Source organism: Coregonus clupeaformis, chromosome 20 (genome assembly GCF_020615455.1).
Source record: "Coregonus clupeaformis isolate EN_2021a chromosome 20, ASM2061545v1, whole genome shotgun sequence".
Classification (NCBI taxonomy): domain Eukaryota; kingdom Metazoa; phylum Chordata; class Actinopteri; order Salmoniformes; family Salmonidae; genus Coregonus; species Coregonus clupeaformis.
In genome coordinates, this window is record NC_059211.1 from 5184936 (window position 1) to 5205364 (window position 20429).

Consider the following 20429-nt stretch of genomic DNA (forward strand, 5'->3'; position numbering starts at 1 on the left):
ATTGGCGCCCTACAGAGGGAGGAAAACGGTAGGGAATGGAAGTGAGGACTCTGATGTGAGCACACGGGGACAGTCTAGAGAGGAGACTCTAGCGCAACCTGAGCCTGGAACGGGGGCTGCCTCTTCGGAGGGCGCTGGAAATGACATTGGGGCAGATGAGTGTTCTGGGGGTCCACCAGTGAGTCAAGGGGAGGCACAAGAGACTGATGCGACTTCTGGGTCGTTTTAAGGATTTTGTTTTGTATCCCTAGGGGATAGGGTTTAGAAAGGGGGGGGGCTATGTAACGACCCGGTATTGTGTTCTGTGTTCGTGGGTGGGTTATCGTTCTCATGGGTGCTAGCAGGGGTTAAATATGCCAGGACAGATGGAAAGGTTGGGGGGGGCGGTATGATGGGTAATTCCTCGGGGTTTTGGAATGCTTAAATAGGGGTTACGGTCTCATCTCTCTCTCTTCTGTTTTGGGACCCTTGACTTGACATGTTATTTGTGTGTGTTCGAGGTTTAGCGGCGTGGGCTGTGGCCTGAACAATAGCCCATTCAGGAATAAACCTGTGTTCTGCCTGTACACCTGGTGCCCGTCTCTCTTTTACTTTACATTACAATATGTTTGGACTTCTTGCGGTCAATTTGCAGTCTACAAACTATTTGTAATTATGTTCCGTTCTCCCGACCATCCACTAAATAAAAAATTCGGCATGCGGTTGAATCTAGTTGATGATCCCTAACTTGGGGTTTTCACACAGCCTAGTTTTGGGATATAGTTCGAATCAGATATCATCTATTTGTTACAAACGAACAAAAATTCCTACATAAAACCATGTATCCATGCAAGTCATTTGTTTATTGGACAAAATATTAACTTTAAATCAATTTATGAGTATCATGAAGCATCACTTGTGTGTCCCAATCTTCATATTACTTTCGCTTTGGTCTTCCAACAACATGCAGGAGGACACAGCGCAAGAGCCGTTATAACTGCGTCTTGAATAGGCTATATTCATTCAGTAGACTATTCTACGGTGTTTTAGGTGTCAAGTTTTTGGCCATGTTGCAGCAGTATATAGGAGGGAGAGTCCTAGATGTGAGAAGTGTGCAGGAGGGCATGAGACGAAGGAATGTGTAGTTTTGGTGGAGAAAGTTGTGTGTGTTAGTTGTGGGGGTGCCCATGGGGCTGGAGATCGGAGGTGTCCGGTGAGAGAAAGTCAGGTTGAGGTTGCTAGGATCAGAGTAGTACAGAAAGTGTCATATGCTGAAGCAGTGAAGTGAGTGGCAGAGGACAATGGGTACAGGGTGAACGATCCTGAGAGGATTTCTGTGAGTAAGCAGAGAGTGATTGGAAGAATATGTGCTTCAGTAAGGTAGGTTTCTTGGCATTCATAGCTATGGTTGTTAATTGTACTGCAGAAATGGATCGAAAGTCACAGAAAATAAAGGTTGTGGTGGCAGCGACAGAGCAATACTTGCGATTGCGAGGTTTTACCTGCAGAACTGTTGCAGGGGGTGTTGAGTGGTGGTGTTCTGTTCTCCCAGACCGTTGGTCTGGAGTATGATTACATAGGGTAAATAGTGGAATGGGGTGGTGTTATTTTTATTTTATTTTTTATTTTTTAAGAGTGCTAATAGTTGGCAGGGAAATTTTTCCTTTTCCCCAATTGTATAGTACCTTATCACAAAGAATGTAATGTATACTGAACAAAAATATAAACCTAACATGCAACAATTTCAACGAATTTACTGAGTTACACTTCATATAAGAAAATCAGTCAATTGAAATAAATTCATTAGGCCCTAATCTATGGATTTCACATGGCTGGGCAGGGGCGCTGCCATGGGTGGGCCTGGGAGGGCATAGGCCCACCCACTTGGGAGCCAGGCTCACTCACTGGGGAGCCAGGCCCAGCCAATCAGAATGAGTTTTTCCTCACAAAATGGCTTTATTACAGACAGAAATACTCCTCAGTTTCATCAGCTGTCCGGGTGGCTGGTCTCAGACAATCCCGCAGGCGAAGAAGCCAGATGTGGAGGTCCTGGGCTGGCGTGGTTACACGTGATCTGCAGTTGTGAGGCCAGTTGGACGTACTGACAAATTCTCTAAAAAGACATTGGAGACGGCTTATGGTAGAGAAATTCTCTGGCAACAGCTCTGGTAGACATTCCTGCAGTCAGCATGCCAATTGCACGCTCCTTCAAAACTTGAGACATCTGTGGCATTGTGTTGTATGACAAAACTGCAAATGTAAGTGGCCTTTTATTGTACGCAGCACAAGGTGCACCTGTGTAATAATCATGCTGTTTAATCCGCTTCTTGATATGCCACCTTCTCCGCCATGCAATCTGGTTTCCGAGCTGTTCATGGGTGCACCTCAGCCACGCTCAAGGTCCTAAATGATATTATAACCGTGATCGATAAAAGACAGTACTGTGCAGCCGTCTTCATCGACCTGGCCAAGGCTTTCGACTCCGTCAATCACCGCATTCTTATTGGCAGACTAAATAGCCTTGGTTTCTCAAATGACTGCCTCGCCTGGTTCACCAACTATTTCTCAGATAGAGTTCAATGTGTCAAATCGGAGGGCCTGTTGTCTGGACCTCTGGCAGTCTCTATGTGGGTGCCACAGGGTTCAATTCTCGGGCCAACTCTATTCTCTGTGTATATAATAATAATAATAATATGCCATTTAGCAGACGCTTTTATCCAAAGCGACTTACAGTCATGCGTGCATACATTTTTGTGTATGGGTGGTCCCGGGGATCGAACCCACTACCTTGGCGTTACAAGCGCCGTGCTCTACCAGCTGAGCTACAGTATCAATGATGTCGCTCTTGCTGCTGGTAACTCTCAGATCCACCTCTACGCAGACGACACCATTTTGTATACATCTGGCCCTTCATTGGACACTGTTAACAAACCTCCAAACGAGCTTCAATGCCATACAACACTCCTTCTGTAGCCTCCAACTGCTCTTAAACGCTAGTAAAACTAAATGCATGCTCTTCAATCGAACGCTGCTTGCACCCGCCTGCCCGACTAGAATCACTACTCTTGGCGGGTCTGACTTAGAATATGTGGACAACTACAAATACCTAGGTGTCTGGTTAGACCGTAAACTCTCCTTCCAGACTCACATTGAGCATCTCCAATCCAAAGTTAAATCTAGAATCGGCTTCCTATTTCGCAACAAAGCCTCCTTCACTCATGCTGCCAAACATGCCCTCGTAAAATGGACTATCCTACTGATCCTTGACTTCGGCGATGTCATTTACAAAATAGCCTCCAACACTCTACTCAACAAATTGGATGTAGTCTATCACAGTGCCATCCGCTGTAGGCTCTCGTTGGCCCTCACTACATATTCGTCGCCAAACCCACTGGCTCCAGGTCATCTATAAATCACTGCTAGGCAAATCCCTGCCTTATTTTAGCTCATTGGTCACCATAGCAACACCCACCCGTAATCTGCGCTCCAGCAGGTATATCTCACTGGTCATCCCCAAAGCCAACACCTCCTTTGGCCGCCATTCCTTCCAGTTCTCTGTTGCCAATGACTGGAACAAACTGCAAAAATCTCTGAAGCTGGAGACTCTTATCTCCCTCACTAACTTTAAGCATCAGTTGTCAGAGCAGCTTACCGATCACTGCACCTGTTCACAGCCAATCTGTAATTAGCCCACCCAACTACCTCATCCCCATATTGTTATTTATTTTGCTCATTTGCACCCCAGTATTTCTATTTGCACATCATCTTCTGCACATCTATCATTCCAGTGTTAATACTAAATTGTAATTATTTTGCACTATGGCCTATTTATTGCCTTACATCCATAACTTACTATATTTGCACACACTGTATATATATTTTCGTTTGTGTTATTGACTGTACGTTGTGTTTATCCCATATGTTACTCTGTGTTGTTGTTGTTTTTATCGCACTGCTTTGCTTTAACTTGGCCAGGTCTCAGTTGTAAATGAGAACTTGTTCTCAACTGGCTTACCTGGTTAAATAAAGGTGAAATAAATAAAAATAAATAAAAACACCTGTTGGGTGGATGCATTGTCTTGGCAAATGAGAAATGCTCACTTACAGGGATATAAATATATTTGCGCACAAAATGTGAGAGAAATAAGCTTTTTGTGCGTATGGAACATTTCGGAGATATTTTATTTCAGATCATGAAACATGGGACCAACACTTTACATGTTGCGTTTATATTTTTGTTGAGTATAGGTAGGCCGTGAATGGCCTCACTCCAATACAGTAGGTGGCGGTGTATACACCTTAAATTGGGTGCGATCCGCCAACACAATCCCAAAGAATAAGTGTTTTTGTCCTTGTCCGAGGGTGGCAAGCTAGCTAAGTAGAGCTCATTTTTAACTTTTGTTAAAACGTTTAATTTTGTTATGTATTGAGCAAAGGAGACGATTCGCATGGATGGAAGTGACCGAAACACATTTACGAACAAGGTAAGAAATGTTTCCTTGCTAACCTGCCGGCCAAACGCTAACATTAGCTAGCTATGTTCGTTGAACTTCAGCGTGCTGGGTTTGTTAAACGTCCAACCAGGCCAAACAAGACTAGCTAGGTGACGGGGTCACATTTCGTAACAAAGCGAACGTGTTTCTGGTAACTGTTATAATATTTGTATCGGTCCCAAATGGCACCGTATTGCCTATTTTGACCAGGGCTCTTAGGGAATAGGGTGCCATTTGGCTGTGTAGCTAATCTGGTTTTGGGCATGTGCTGCAGTGTAGCCATCATGGTCGGCGTAGGCTGCAGTGTGTTAAGATCTGGTGACTGACGCACACACACTTTAAACCACCTATGCTCTTTTGAGACCCCTCTTTCAAAGATGCAGTGAAAGTAATTGGCTACTTGGCATTTTTATACAAGACCCTAAGCGTTATGTGATGTTAATTGCTTGATGAATTCAGAAACCACACCTGTGTGGAAGCTTTCAATATAACGTTACGTTGAATCCTTCATTTACTCAATTGGTTCCTTTATTTTGCCGTATACTATAAGTGGGTTCTGTGAAGCCTGGCCTAGCAGTTTGACGCTCACATGATACTGCACACAAACTTTTGTCTTTAGAAAACAACAAATTGTGTCCCTTCCCGCTATTTTTTTAGTGTTGATATATGTAACATTCTTTAGATGTATTTAGAATTCAATTAAACTATATTAGCTTTCACTAGCAAGCTAGCTAACTTTAGTGGCAAAGGGGTACTATAGAAAAAAGTATACAGGTTTAGATAGTAGTCTAGTGCCAGAAGGATTTCCCTGTTGGTGGTAATGATACATGTTGTCCAGTAGAGGGAGGGCATACTAGGATAAGATCAATAAACTCATGCGGGACAGAAAATATTTTTAATTTTTATTTGAAACCAATGTTTAGCATCTCAACAATAAACTGCTCTACTAAAACACTCATCTCCTATGCTGAACCACTACAGGTGGGAAACATCTCAACGAGTTGGATGTCCTTGGAAGTCAAGAGATGCATGCTGACAATAAAGGTGCAAAACATAGAAATAGAATGACACAGATTCTATTTCTGTGGTGCAAAGATCCATGGATCCCTCTCAGCTCTGCTGTAATTGGCCTACTGGGTAAGTAGGCTATATGGCTTGGCCTATAGACTGGCTGCATCCCAAATGGCCCCCTATTCCCTATTTAGTGCACTACTTTGGACCAGGGCTCTTGTCCAAAGTAGTGCACTATATAGGGAATGGGGTGCCATTTGGGACGCACACTGTTGCTAATTTGGTCTTGGGCAGGTGCTGCAGTGTGGCTGTATGCTGCAGTGTGCCTTGTTGGACCTATACTATAACAGGGGGTTCTGTGAAGCCTTCCCTGGCAGTTGCAGGTGTGAGCATGTATACAGCAGTTTGATGCTCATGTATGATACTGCAGACAAACTTTGTCTTTAGAAAACAGAAGTGACCTTTCTATATATTTTGGTCTTGAAATAAATCAAATGCTGTAGACGTATTTACAACTAAATTACACTAGATTGGCTTTTGCCTGCCAACTAACTTTAGTGACAAAGGGGTACTGTAGAAAAGAGTATACAGGTTTAGTAGTCTAGTGCAGGGGCGTCAAACTCATTCCATGGAGGGCTGAATGTATGCTGGTTTTTATTTCCTTTCAATTTGTGTCCAATAAAGACCTAGACAACCAGGTGACAGGAGTTCCAAACTTATCAAGGGAGGAGCAAAACCCTGCAGACACTCATCCCTCCACGGAATGAGTTTGACACGTGGTCTAGTGACAAAGATTTCCCTGTTGGTGCTAATGATAACGTTGTCCAGTAGAGGGCATACTAGGATAAGATCAATAAACTATGAGGGACTGATCAAATGTCTTATAATTTGAACTGTTGATGTTTATCATTTCAACAAACTACTGTACTAAACACTTATCTTCTGTTTCCCACCCGTAGTGGTTCAGCATCTCATCGAGTCAGATGTCCTTGATGAAGCCTCATGATGGGGGCTATTGAGACAAGATGCATGATGACAATGAAGGGGCAAAGCATAGAAAAAATGATGGATTCAATTTCTGTGGTGCAAAGATCCATGGATCCCTCTTACCTCTGCTGTAATTGGTCTACTGGGTAAGTAGGCTACATGGCTTGGCAATAGTCTGGGTTTGTCCCAAATGGCACCCTATTCCCTACTTAGTGCACTACTTTTGTCCAGGGCTCTGGTCAAAGTAGTGCACTATATAGGTACTAGGGTGCCATTAGTGAATCACTGTGTAGCTAATCTGGTCTTGGGCAGGTGCTGCAGTGTAGCCATCATGGCCGTATGCTGCAGCGTGCCTTGTTGAACCTATACTATAACAGAGTGGGTTCTGTGAAGCCTGCCCTGGCAGTTGCAGGTGTGAGTATGTATACAGCAGTTTGATGCTCATGTATGATACTGCAGACAAACTTTGTCTTTAGAAAACTGAAGTTGTGTCCCTTCTATATATTTTAGTGTTGAAAGAAATCTAATGCTGTAGACGTCTTTGCAATTAATTGAAACTAGATGGGCTTTTACCAGCTAGCTACATTTAGTGGCAAATGGGTACTGTAGCAAAAATAGTATACAGGGTTAGCTAGTAGTCTAGGCCCAGAAAGATTTCCCTGTTGGTGGTAATGATACACGTCTTCCAGTGATGGCATACTAGGATAAGATCAATAGTCATGAGGGACAGATCAAATATTCTGTTTTTATAAATTGAACTGTCTGACATATGAAACTAATGTTTTATCATTTCAGCAATAAACTGCTTTACTAAAACACTTGTCTCTAATCCTGAACCACTACAGGTGGGAACGATATCTGAACAAGTCCATGTCCTTGAAGTCACATGATGGGGGCCATTGAGACGAGATGCATGATGACAATGAAGGGGCAAAGCATATAAATAGTATCACATAGATTCTATTTCTGTGGCGCCAAGATCCATGGATCCCTCTCACCTCTGCTGTAATTGGCCTACCTGGTAAGTAGCCTACATGGCTTAAAGTGTATTTGTCCCAAATGACTCCCTATTAATGCAGTGCTTTTGACCAGGGCCCATATGGTTCTGGTCAGAAGTGGTGAACTATATAGGGAGTGGGGTGCCATTTGGGGCATGCAACTTTTGCTAATCTGGTCTTGGGCAGGTGCTGCAGTGTAGCCATCATGGCCGTATGCTGCAGCGTGCCTTGTTGAACCTATACTATAACAGAGTGGGTTCTGTGAAGCCTGCCCTGGCAGTTGCAGGTGTGAGCATGTATACAGCAGTTTGATGCTCTTGTATGATACTGCACACAAATGTATTTAGAAAACAGATGTAGCCCTTCCTTCTATATTTAATGGTGGGTAAATGCTGTAGATGTATTGTGAAACTCCTAGCCTATTTCCTCATTGCATGTGTCATGCTTTGTAGGCTATACCCACCATTTTCAACACTACATCTTGTGTAAAGATTTGTCAATTACATAAGGGATAATCGAGGGGCTATGCGTTCTATGGAAAATTATGAACGACGTGGAAGGCATGTCCTACGACGCGCTATTGGAGTGGAACTAACCTTCCACGGAGTTGCATTATTTCCCAGAAAACGCATAAAACCCTGCGTTGGTTATCCCTTTTGTACCATGGCTATAATTGAACACATTTACCGGTAGAAATGTGTTCAACATCCACTGAAGTAGCTAGCAAGTTTAATTGATAGCTACAGTAGTTGACTTGGTAACCAGACAGACTTGCTTGTTTAGCTAACCAAACCAGAGATGGGACTCCCATTGGGCAGTGGAGGAATGTATAACGCCTCACCCAGCAGGTTGTCGACCAATCGCGTTCACGTTGTCATGCTGCGTCACGCGGTTGCTAAGCTAATTGTCACGCAATCCCTTCTCAAAGTCAGGGAATGAGTTGCGACACCTGCCCATTTTCCTCAACAGTACGTAATGTCACTATTCCAAAGCTTTATGATATTACGGAGAACAAGTTCATTATCTCTGAAAAAAATTGTAATGTTGCACTTGTTGATGAAATTCATGCTGATGTTGGGTTTTTGAGCTAGCGCCCAATTGACTCCCATTCACTCCTTGAAGGAGAGCTTTCCTTGTCCCAGAATGTACCACGCGGCCCATTGACGACACGTGGGCAACTTACACAATGGGCGTTAATTCGATTCCAATGGAATTTCTCCATCTCCTCAAAAGTATCTCTGACCAAACCAGCAGTCCTAGCTTGCTATAATGAAAATCGAATTCAACAATGCCAATAATGTTTTCAATTAGACTTTTGCTCTCAAAAGCAGTTCAAACATAGAACATGTAAGAATGAACTCTAGCCATTGATTTCTACCGTGCTAATATACTGTGCGTTATAGGGAAATAATGCACGCTCCAGAATGCCCTTCAATCCAAAACGAGTATTTAACAATGCAATGGTATAAAGTAGGGGTCTCCAACCTTTTCTAGCATGAGAGCTTCTTAAAAAGAAACGTGTGTGTGTGTGTATATATATACTGCTCAAAAAAATTAAGGGAACACTAAAATAACACATCCTAGATCTGAATGAATGAAATAATCTCATTAAATACTTTTTTCTTTACATAGTTGAATGTGCTGACAACAAAATCACACAAAAATTATCAATGGAAATCTAATTAATCAACCCTTGGAAGTCTGGATTTGGAGTCACCCTCAAAATTAAAGTGGAAAACCACACTACAGGCTGATCCAACTTTGATGTAATGTCCTTAAAACAAGTCAAAATGAGGCTCAGTAGTGTGTGTGGCCTCCACATGCCTGTATGACCTCCCTACAACGCCTGGGCATGCTCCTGATGAGGTGGCGGATGGTCTCCTGAGGGATCTCCTCCCAGACCTGGACTAAAGCATCCGCCAACTCCTGGACAGTCTGTGGTGCAACGTGGCATTGGTGGATGGAGCGAGACATGATGTCCCAGATGTGCTCAATTGGATTCAGGTCTGGGGAACGGGCGGGCCAGTCCATAGCATCAATGCCTTCCTCTTGCAGGAACTGCTGACACACTCCAGCCACGTGAGGTCTAGCATTGTCTTGCATTAGGAGGAACCCAGGGCCAACCGCACCAGCATATGGTCTCACAAGGGGTCTGAGGATCTCATCTCGGTACCTAATGGCAGTCAGGCTACCTCTGGCGAGCACATGGAGGGCTGTGCGGCCCCCCAAAGAAATGCCACCCCACACCATGACTGACCCACCGCCAAACCGGTCATGCTGGAGGATGTTGCAGGCAGCAGAACATTCTCCACGGCATCTCCATACTCTGTCACGTCTGTCACATGTGCTCAGTGTGAACCTGCTTTCATCTGTGAAGAGCACAGGGCGCCAGTGGCGAATTTGCCAATCTTGGTGTTCTCTGGCAAATGCCAACGTCCTGCACGGTGTTGGGCTGTAAGCACAACCCCCACCTGTGGATGTCGGGCCCTCATACCACCCTCATGGAGTCTGTTTCTGACCGTTTGAGCAGACACATGCACATTTGTGGCCTGCTGGAGGTCATTTTGCAGGGCTCTGGCAGTGCTCCTCCTGCTCCTCCTTGCACAAAGGCGGAGGTAGCGGTCCTGCTGCTGGGTTGTTGCCCTCCTACGGCCTCCTCCACGTCTCCTGATGTGCTGGCCTGTCTCCTGGTAGCGCCTCCATGCTCTGGACACTACGCTGACAGACACAGCAAACCTTCTTGCCACAGCTCGCATTGATGTGCCATCCTGGATGAGCTGCACTACCTGAGCCACTTGTGTGGGTTGTAGACTCCGTCTCATGCTACCACTAGAGTGAAAGCACCGCTAGCATTCAAAAGTGACCAAAACATCAGCCAGGAAGCATAGGAACTGAGAAGTGGTCTGTGGTCACCACCTGCAAAACCAGTACTTTTTTGGGGGTGTCTTGCTAATTGCCTATAATTTCCACCTGTTGTCTATTCCATTTGCACAACAGCAAGTGAAATTTGTCAATTAGTGTTGCTTCCTAAGTGGACAGTTTGATTTCACAGAAGTGTGATTGACTTGGAGTTACATTGTGTTGTTTAAGTGTTCCCTTAATTTTTTTGAGCAGTGTGTATATGTATGTATGTAACGTGTCACGAACTACTAATTTCTTTTTATAGCTTTCAAATGGGCACATTCTTGTCCTCTCCCCCGGGTCCTTGGTGTATGAGAGAGTTTTTTTTTGGTCAATATAACTGGTAAAATTATGCTTAATAAACAACTAAGGGGGCCGCATAAATGTATTTTCTGGAATTAAAATGTTACTCTCAATAGGCCTTTTACAAATATATATTGAGAAACAGTGAAAATTATGTTCTGAGTACATGTCAATGATTAAATCACATCAGGTAAATTGAGTTCTGGGGAAAAAACGAACACATTTCAATTGGAGTTTAATTCTCCTTTAATTGCACATTAAGCAAGAAAGGAATGTCAGTCTAGCGATGTTTCTGCTGTTATGCCTGCTGCAGCACAGTTTGTAAAACAATGGCCACCCAATTTATACATAATCATATATTTTTGTCAGGTAAGCCTACTTTGCAGTTAACATTTTAATTGAAGGTTTTTGGGGAAATTCTGTCTACCCACAAGACGGCAAACATTAGCATCGCTAACTGGCTACATACAGAGTGCTAGACAAATGCGCCCACCAAACAGACAGACTGGGGCAATATTGCTGGAAATTAATTGGCAGATATTGTTACGTTTGGCTTTTTAAGCCAATGGTTGCTAACCAGGTGTGGGATCATGTCAATGTGGCGTTGATTGGGAAGCAGCCGGAAGCTTTGTTTATGACAGTTTGCGATTAGAACACGTAAAAGAAAGAAAAGGCATGTATTTTCAGAATTGCTTGGCGAGCTACTGGTAGCTCGTGATCTACCTGTTGGAGACCCCTGGTATAAAGTTTCCTAACTCATCTGTTTGTTTGAACCCCCAAGGAGGTGATGCCCCGTGCTCTGCTGTGCCCCTCATCAGCCCAGTGGGTTCTGACTCGTCGTTTGGTTTCGTACCACATCCTGGTTCCAAGACTTGTCCTGATGGAGTGAAGGAGCAGAATCGGACTAACCGTTGATGTTTTGACAGATGTATATTCATAGAAATAGATTAAATGTTTTCTATAGTGGTGTATTGTCATCAGGAGAACCATTGTCAAAGATTCAGTGAAGTATGTTATTAATAACTTCCTCAAGGAGAAGGTAGCAAGCAACAAATGCTACAACCATGAAAAATGTGTTCATGACAGAATGTTATTGCAATGACCTTGCAGAGGGTTCTGTAACAACTTGACTCTCAGTCAAGACCATATCACATTTGTATAATGTATTTCTGGAACATGCTGTTCTCTTGGTGGCGTAAACTGTGGCATGATGTCAGAACCGTAGTTTGGCCTTACATTTGGCCATGATTCATCAATAAAACTAAACAGATTCATTATCTATGTCAATCTATTCATTTTTAATACAGCAAACAATCCAAATGAAGGCATTTGCACCACCTACTGTAGTTTGATGGTAGACCTTGGTTTGAGGCTGGATGGATGTCATGTTACTAGTTTGCCTTGAAATGTAATTGCCTCCCATGCTATCAGCACTATCCAACTGCACTAAATGTATTGCATACTTGGTGTGTGTGTAATTCCATGGCCCAAAGAATAAGCTTCGTCCCAAGGCTGCTTATGCCCAGAAGGTAATTGATGGCACTGTTATGAAATATGACCTAAAATCCCTATGTTTGACACGCACATGTGCCCAGAATGGAGAGGAAAGATTGACATTGCCCTGTGTGGATCTTAAAGAGGATTATCTTAGTTGTTCTACTTAGATCTAATATCCAAATGCTGTGCAGATAACTACATGTGCATGATTCCATATTGCAGCTGAATGCAAAATACTCTTACCTCTTAATATCCCTGCTAGGATTTGGCATTCTCAAATGGTTATCCAACAGGAAGCCCTGCCCTAGGGGAAGTGGGTAGTTGTGAAATTACACATGTCATATTTTTTTGAGGACACAAGGATATGCCTTATGCAACAGTCCCTCTGTGCCATAATGTCCTAAATGTATCAAATCAACAACCAAATTGAATCAATGGAATATTGATAAAGGCATTCCAGCGGTGGAAGCAGATCTTATTACATGGCTAATGGGGTTGGTATTGAAAATGTCATCAGTTCAGTCAAGTTAAAAGAAATGTCATGCATTTTCAGGTTAGATGGAAATCCTGAAACTATCTTATAAAATGTTTCATTCTTTGTATCCCATGACTCATTTTGCTGTATAGTACATTGGTGATTGAATTCCCTTACGGTGACTCAATGCAGTCTACTGAACATGTTCCTCATGCAATTGTATATTATACAGTAACCATAACCCAATCATTTTGGGGGACCCTTCAACTCATGCTTATGATCAACTGCACTGCCAACTCACTTATGCCACAGACTTTTTTGAAAGACTGGCACGTGCACATGGACTTTAGCAGAACTAAACTGAAATCCAATAAATGGGTTCTAGAGACGTGAGTTCTGTTCATATGAGTTGTGAAGTGCATGCCATGTCATGCTGTATTTTAAATGGATAAATCCCTCTTATAAATTATGCAAGATTAAATTATATTTGAGTGCAGAATTAGGCAAATATTATTTTATAGATGTAGTATGGATTTTAAGGGATCCACATACAGTAAATTAGTCATTTTGCAAACGGAAGTATGATGAAAGAGACCAAGTAACAAATGTCACATGGGCCTATTGTCCAATATGAATTGATGCATGGTCATGAAAAAAACTTTTGTCAAATTTGCATGTGCACAGTTCCCTGAGCAGTGAAGATGACATGGCTTTACTCATATCATGTAGCTTTATCCCCTGTCTCTCTTCACAGTATAAAAAAAAACATTTGACATTAATCTTATGACAGCTGAGCTGGTAGCATAATAAAGTTCATTTTCAAGCACCATATGCCAGCTCATCTGTCTCTAATATTCTGTCCCAGCACTCAACTATTATTTCCCTGATAGGCCTACATTTAGAAACGGATTTATATTCAGTGATTTTTTATTGTAATCGCATATGAAAAGGATGGAGAAGCAGTGGATTTTTTTTATATGAGCGCTCCGCACACCGCACCGCCGCACTGCTGCGCTCTGTCGGTACCAAAGGGGAGGGGCGTAACTGTCCATGAGAAAGCTCGAGCATTCAAATACATTAATTCTCTCCTGTCCTCAAGGCTCAAACCTTCAGCTGGCTGTCTTTCGCTCGCTAGCGGCATCTGGAATCTTTTCGCGGTGAAAACCCAATTCTGAACCTGTTGTTAGCTAGCTATGCCTTTTTAAAATGCTGTTGTTGTCGCTATCAGGTCGATGGCTAACTGGCTAGCAAAACAGCTAGCTAACGTTCAGCACTGGTTCATCACCGACCGGCGAAAAGGAACCGAAGAAGGCTATGGATTAACAATATAACGGTACTTGAGTGTCCTGTCCAGACTAAACAGTACGAGCCAAATATATCGAAAGAACCAGATAATTGTTGAAGAAGTTCTGTTAATTAATTGGTGAGTGTCATTTATATTTGTTCAATTATATCTGTGTGAATTCGTATTGGTTGCAGTGATTGTGCACTGTGATGACCAGCTAATTTAGCTAAAATGTAGACTAAGTAGCCTAAACTAGGCTTCTAACGACTTCACATGTTATAGCTATATAGGCTGCATGTGTGTGTGTGTGTGTGTGTGTGTGTGTGTGTGTGTGTGTGTGTGTGTGTGTGCGTGCGCGAGAGATTGTCACTCACTGAGCATCACTGAGTGAGTGTTCTTGATTTCTGAAGGGCTCAACTGTAAGTGTTTGAGTGGCACTGCTTGCTTGTACAGTAGATTACAGTGCTGCTAGCCATCGCTATGGCGTAATGGATAACAGTGAACAAAGAACCTGTAAATATTGTGGTTTGGTTTCTGAAATGTCACCTGTTCTTTTCCCCTTGACTTACATATTTTGTTCAACAGAGAAGTATCATCTCTCTTTAAAACATGACGGTAACAATTGTTCATCTGTTTAAAGTAGCCTAAATAACCCCTATAGTTGGCTAAATGGAAAGGCTTAGCCTAGTTGTCACTTTAGTAGAAGATGGTTAGCTTTTACAGACGGTAGCATAGATGTAGCCTTGGTACTAGTCTTCTGGTCTCTTGCCAACTCCTATAAAATTGTCAGGCAATTTTTTTTGGGGGGAAACAGACTGATACCGAGGCTAGTGTGATGTTTTAGTTGAATACTCCATATCCCTCAGAAGTATAACTCTGGTCCAGTGCGTTACGTGCGGCGTATGCCTTCTTAAACGTTGAAGGAGGCTCAAGCCGAACCTAACGTCCTGGACCAGACCTACCAGAAGTAGTGCTGTGTAGCATGTGTTAACACCCCTATCACACAAGATCCCTTTCTTGCGGCACAGCTGCTTAAAAGGTCAGGCAACACTTACTGCTCAGGAACATGTATCTGCACGTTAAATAAATCAACAACACTGAACAAGTAAGGTGCGCTAAGACTGGGCAGGTACTCCGCCTGTCTTTACATGTCCATGAGTCGGAATAGGTTTACAGCAACACTAACATTTCGCAATGTGATTTTTGTTTTTGAGATCTTGTACATCTAGATTGTGTTCAGTATGCACAAAGCATAAGAAAATGGTCTGAAACAGGGAGGTAGTACATTCTGAACGTGTCCAATAAGAAGCGCTCGTTGTGCCCCAAATAAACACAACCCAGGTTTACCAAATAGCTATTAGACAACAGGGCGATTCCACGCCAGGACGGAAATATTTAACGTATCTCAGATTGATCTGGCAATTATCACATAGAAACTTCATTGGGAGGAAGAATGTTAGACATGTTTTTTACATTTGTATCACAAACCATTTGAGAAAATCATGATGAAAGTGGCCAATTTAGGCCCTTTTTAGACTCCCGTGTAGCTCAGTTGGTAGAGCATGGCGTTTGCAACGCCAAGGGTTGTGGGTTCGATTCCCACGGGGTGGCCAGTATGAAAAAAAATCATAATAATGTATGCACTCACTAACTGTAAATCGCTCTGGATAAGAGCGTCTGCTAAATGACTAAAATGTCAAATGTAAATAGGGCCTACATTCCTCCTGTAAGACCCTATGAGCCGTGAACCATACAAGATACAGATAACGGTTGTGTCCTAATACCCATACTAGCGTACTAAATAGCATGCGTAAAAAGAAAGTGTTAAAGTATGTGACATTTTGAAAATAGTACTCCGAATGCGTTGCGATTGCGTTGCGACCATTAGTTTAGTTTATTTTGGTATGGCGCATCAATTTATCGGATTATCAGCTGGAGTCAGAAATGATGAGTGATTCTACTAGATCAGGGCTCTTCAACCCTGTTCCTGGAGAGCTACCATCATGTAGATTGTCATTCCAACCCTAATCTAATGCACCTGATTCTAATAATTAGCTGGTTGATAAGATTAACCAGGTTATTTACAGCTGGGGTTGGAGCGCATTCAGTTTAAGTATGTAGTATGCTAGTATGGGTGTTCGGACATTGCCACCATCTTGGTGTCATTGTACTCCTCAGTGTGCTCTCAAATATGGAGTATGTCTAGATTCTGAAATAAAAAATGTCACTTCATTTATTCAACATAACAAATATGAATATCTCAAAAGTACCTTTTTTGATTGAGCTTATTGTTGTTTGGAACAATATACTTTTCAAACACATATTTCCAGTGGACTCTCTGGTACTTCAAAATTTACATTATAGGTAATTAAAGAAAAAAAAAAGTGTATATATATATATATATTTTGTTCCTTAGACATTTGATACAGTCCTAAAATATTTTGCTTGTCAGCAGTCAAGTTTTCAAGATATATTGGACTTTCAAGAAGCAAAGTGTCACCTGCCACACCATCATGATGATGAAAAATGTCTTAACTTGACTGCTGAGATGCAAAACATTTTGGGACTGTATCAACATTGGACTAGGACAGGTCGATAGCCTGTTGGTCGACCAATATTTTTTTTTGTCGAGCAGTAGCAAATATATATAGATGTCCTTTTTATGGCACATGTGACACCTGTCTTATTCACGCCCATCTCAGTGAACTAATCCATTGCGGAGGCAGAGACTAAAAGGAGTTGCATGGTCAATCCGACGTCTGCATTGGCCGTGCAGCATTTACGGTGATACGGCCTCTGCAGAAGTCAGGGCATTCATACTTCTTGCTCCTCGCGGAGCAGCGCAGAGCTGTTGTGAAGGAAGTTAATTTGGGTATATACAGGACCTCCCGCTCTCACATAACCGTCAACCAATCATGTCAATGCGGAGCTATACGGAGCCCTCCGCATTGTTACTAAATTTGAGAGGCGCACAGAGATGTGGTAAAGAGCACGACCCCCCCCCCATACGCATCAATGTAGGTCTACCTAAATAACTAATCAGTCATGCAGTAGTGACTAGTTGGCATTTAGCAGTCCCTGACTTTCCAGTATTTGGCCATGTCTATCCCAATCTCTGTTCCCTATGCAGTTCAGTTCCTGAATGTGTGATGTATGGTGCAAAACGCTGCATTCATTGATCAGCTCAATGAGACGCGCTTCCTCACCCACGGCAGAGCAGAGTGCCCTCCTGCAATCTATCACTGCAGACAACAGCCTAGTGCTCAGGGCTCTCCGCCAACTGCTGCTACACACACACACACACACACACACACACAAACACAAACAAACAAACAAAGCTTACTTAATGACATGTCAAATGCCTCCTGCAGGGCCATCCAGAACGATACTGACATTTTGCCACCTCAAGCACTATTTTCTTTGTGTGTTATCCACCCAATCTGATGCATTCTGGCCCATTCTCTTCTCACACCAAGACATGGGGACAAATCTGTGATGATAGTTATATAAGCTCTAATATCAGATTGTTTTCTCTCTCAGGTCGTTGGCACCACAGTCGTTCCCACCATGGTGCAGAAGTATCAGTCACCCATCAGGGTGTACAAGCAGCCCTTTGAGCTGGTGATGGAGGTAAGTGTTACTCTGCCCTCTACTCTTGATCTCCATTGACACTTCACATGAATATTATATGTACTGTAGTGGTTATGTAATGGTAATGACTTGAACTTGACAAAATGGTTGTATGAGATGTAGCCTAGGTCTAACAAATACACAGGCAGTAGTGGTTGGGTTATGTAATGGTAATGAATGGGTCTCCAAGACCACCTTGAGGGAATGGTTGGTAAAGTACATCAGGGCAACCTTGTCCTTGGCTTCATATTGAATATGTGTGCCACATGATGTGTGGTTGTGTTGCACTGTTGCGTACGATCTAGCTGCTTGGGTCTAACATGCACTAGCGGTCATAATACTGTGATTGTATTCGACTGGTCTTGACTGGTCATTTGTGTAATGTACCAAGCAGACCACTCAAGAATTGTCCAGCCAAGTCCAGTCCAGGATGCACAAATCACTTCCAGTACAACTAGTATGTAGACAACTCAAACCTCCACACCATCTCAGGCCATTGTTGAGAACCTGAACACTGTTCAGCCAGCTGTGGAACCGCTGCCAGCTATGTCCCTACACCAACCCTTTTAATATCTGAGTAGCAAATGATGGGCACTATTATGTTGAACAGAAGTACCACTGCTGAGTTGGTTGCTGGTCTGTTTCCTCTGTTAAAAAATGCAGCACCTGTGCAGGCTTTTGGTGAGTGAGTGAGTGTTTACTCTGGCTCCTACAGTATGCTTGACTTGTACTCACTCACTATGATCCGAAGAGAGGATGTGTGCAGTACAAAAACTGGAAGTATAGACGGAGTGTCTGCCTCTGTCTCTCTCTGTCTCTCTCTCTCGCTGTCTGTCTCTGTCTCTGTCTCTCTCTCTGCCTGTCTCTGTCGCTGTCTGTCTCTCTCGCTGTCTGTCTGTCTCTCTGTCTCGGTCTGTCTGTCTCTCTCTCTGTCTCTCTCTCTCTCTGTCTCTCTCTCCCTCTATCTCTACCACAATCTCTCTCTTCAACTCTCTCTGCCTCAATGAGTATGGTTACATGCACATAATAATGTGATTATTGTGCATAGTCAGATTAATATAATAGTTTGATTAAAACGTTTACAAGCTTTGCAAGAAGAACAATTTCCCTAATAATCCTGTTTACATGGACACATCTGAAATCAGGCTACCTGATGGCACTCTGATAAATGCAGAAAATTGCCAATAAAAATAAACGTTCTACCACAGCGACCATGTTATTTGTGGGAAGCATATTTAATTCTGAAAACTACTTTGCATACATTCAGCTGTTCCAAACTCACTTCACTCGCGCTAAAGAGGGAGGCTCGCTCGGGTGGTGCTAGCCCATGCGCAGATCAAATGCACAGCTGGAACGCCAATTTAAAACCAGGTGTCGTAATCGGCGTATGCTTACATAGGTTTTGGCCTTTTGCCGATTGTAAGATAAGCAGAGTAAGGTGTTTACATTACTATTGCATAATCAGCCTACTGCCATAATCAGTTTAATATGTAATTATTACTGTACATGTAAACGCACTCACTGTCCACTTTTTCTTTCCCTCTCGTTCGCTCCATCTTTCTCCCTCTCTTGGCACCGGTCTCTCTCTCTCTCTCTCTCTCTCTCTCTCTCTCTCTCTCTCTCTCTGTCTCTGTCTCTGTCTCTGTCTCTGTCTCTGTCTCTGTCTCTGTCTCTGTCTCTGTCTCTGTCTCTGTCTCTGTCTCTGTCTCTGTCTCTGTCTCTCTCTGCTCAGCCTCCAGAGCTAGAGGACAGGACGGTCAGGCAGGCAGGGCTGTCACAGAGGCTTCACTAAATAAACGGTTCAGTGGAAAAACACTGGCTTATTCAGCCTCTCCACAGTAAAGGAACTACAGGCCGGGAGGCGCATGTTCACTACACTCAACTGTGTTATGGTGAATTATCATCAGAATAATTATCTGTGGTAACTTAGTAGTGTTACTTCTTCATGACCATGTTGTACATAGCTAGGAGGAGGACAATATGTTTTCATCATTTTGGTTTACTTAATAGGTGTTGTTACTCAATTTTCATTGGCAAATCAAGGTTGGCCAACTTCAAGACCTGTAACTATTTCTAGAAGATTTGCACAGCTTTTATGCAGCCAAAGCATTGTTTCAGTTCAATCCAATGTAACTGCATTTCGATTGAATGTGATTCAATAAACTCTTGAGTTTAAGATAGGCTATTGTAGCCATGCATGCAGGTGCTATTTTCTGCCTCAAATCAGCGTCCTCCACTAAAGCGACGAGGAGAGGCAAATCTCCTTAGCGCTGGGCTGGATGAGTGGTGAGTGGTGGGCAAACACTGGACAGGGGGCTATAAATAGTCTGTGAGTGGAGGCTGCTGGATCTCTACACCTGGGGGGCAGCAGGGGAGGAGGAGGGGAGGGGGGCTGGTCTGAAATAGCAGTAAAACCACATTGGGCTGCCTGAGGGGCTTTGTACTGTAGATGACCCTGCCTAAGGGACATCCGAGCTGGGATGAGCTGCCTTAAGGCTTCTGCATGCTTTGGTTCGGCTGGGTGAACCGAACGAATGTGCTCACATACGCCCTTAAAAGACCTTAATTTGAAAAACGAGAAATAAGCTGCAATAGTACTGTTTGTCCATCTTGAGACACCGTAGCCAGTATACACTTCCTCAAAATATTCAGAAATAATTTAAGATAACGCAAGAGATCTGTCATTAATTTTGACATTTTTCCTGAGGAGATCTTAGTCGTGCAGTTTTACATCTAACTAAGATGTTTGGTGCAGTAATTCTCAAGTGAAAAAAATTGCATGAAAACGATTAGTCTCTCGTTGAATGACAACAAACACTTGAATGAATAATCCCTTCTGTTGACCAAACACCGACGAAGGGGCCAAGACT

General features: G+C 43.0%; 1 protein-coding gene and 1 long non-coding RNA gene across 5 annotated transcripts in view; both read left to right on the top strand.

Moving 5' to 3' along the window:
• Positions 1–4307: 4307 nt before the first annotated feature.
• LOC121533278 lies at positions 4308–11946 on the top strand. The gene is made up of 5 exons (XR_005994442.2): positions 4308–4463; positions 5454–5609; positions 6443–6616; positions 7316–7491; positions 11454–11946. It is a non-coding gene; the product is annotated as an uncharacterized LOC121533278 (long non-coding RNA).
• A 1743-nt stretch (positions 11947–13689) lies between these two features.
• LOC121533264 (SEC14-like protein 1) overlaps positions 13690–20429 on the top strand; it is a 40493-nt gene continuing 33753 nt past the window's right edge. For all 4 annotated transcript variants that reach the window (XM_045205279.1, XM_045205280.1, XM_045205281.1 and 1 more), the window contains exons 1-2: positions 13690–14067; positions 17470–17559. In XM_045205279.1, coding sequence (XP_045061214.1) covers positions 17497–17559 — 63 coding nt within the window. In that variant the 5' untranslated portion in view covers positions 13690–14067; positions 17470–17496. The remainder of the gene's footprint in view (positions 14068–17469; positions 17560–20429) is intronic.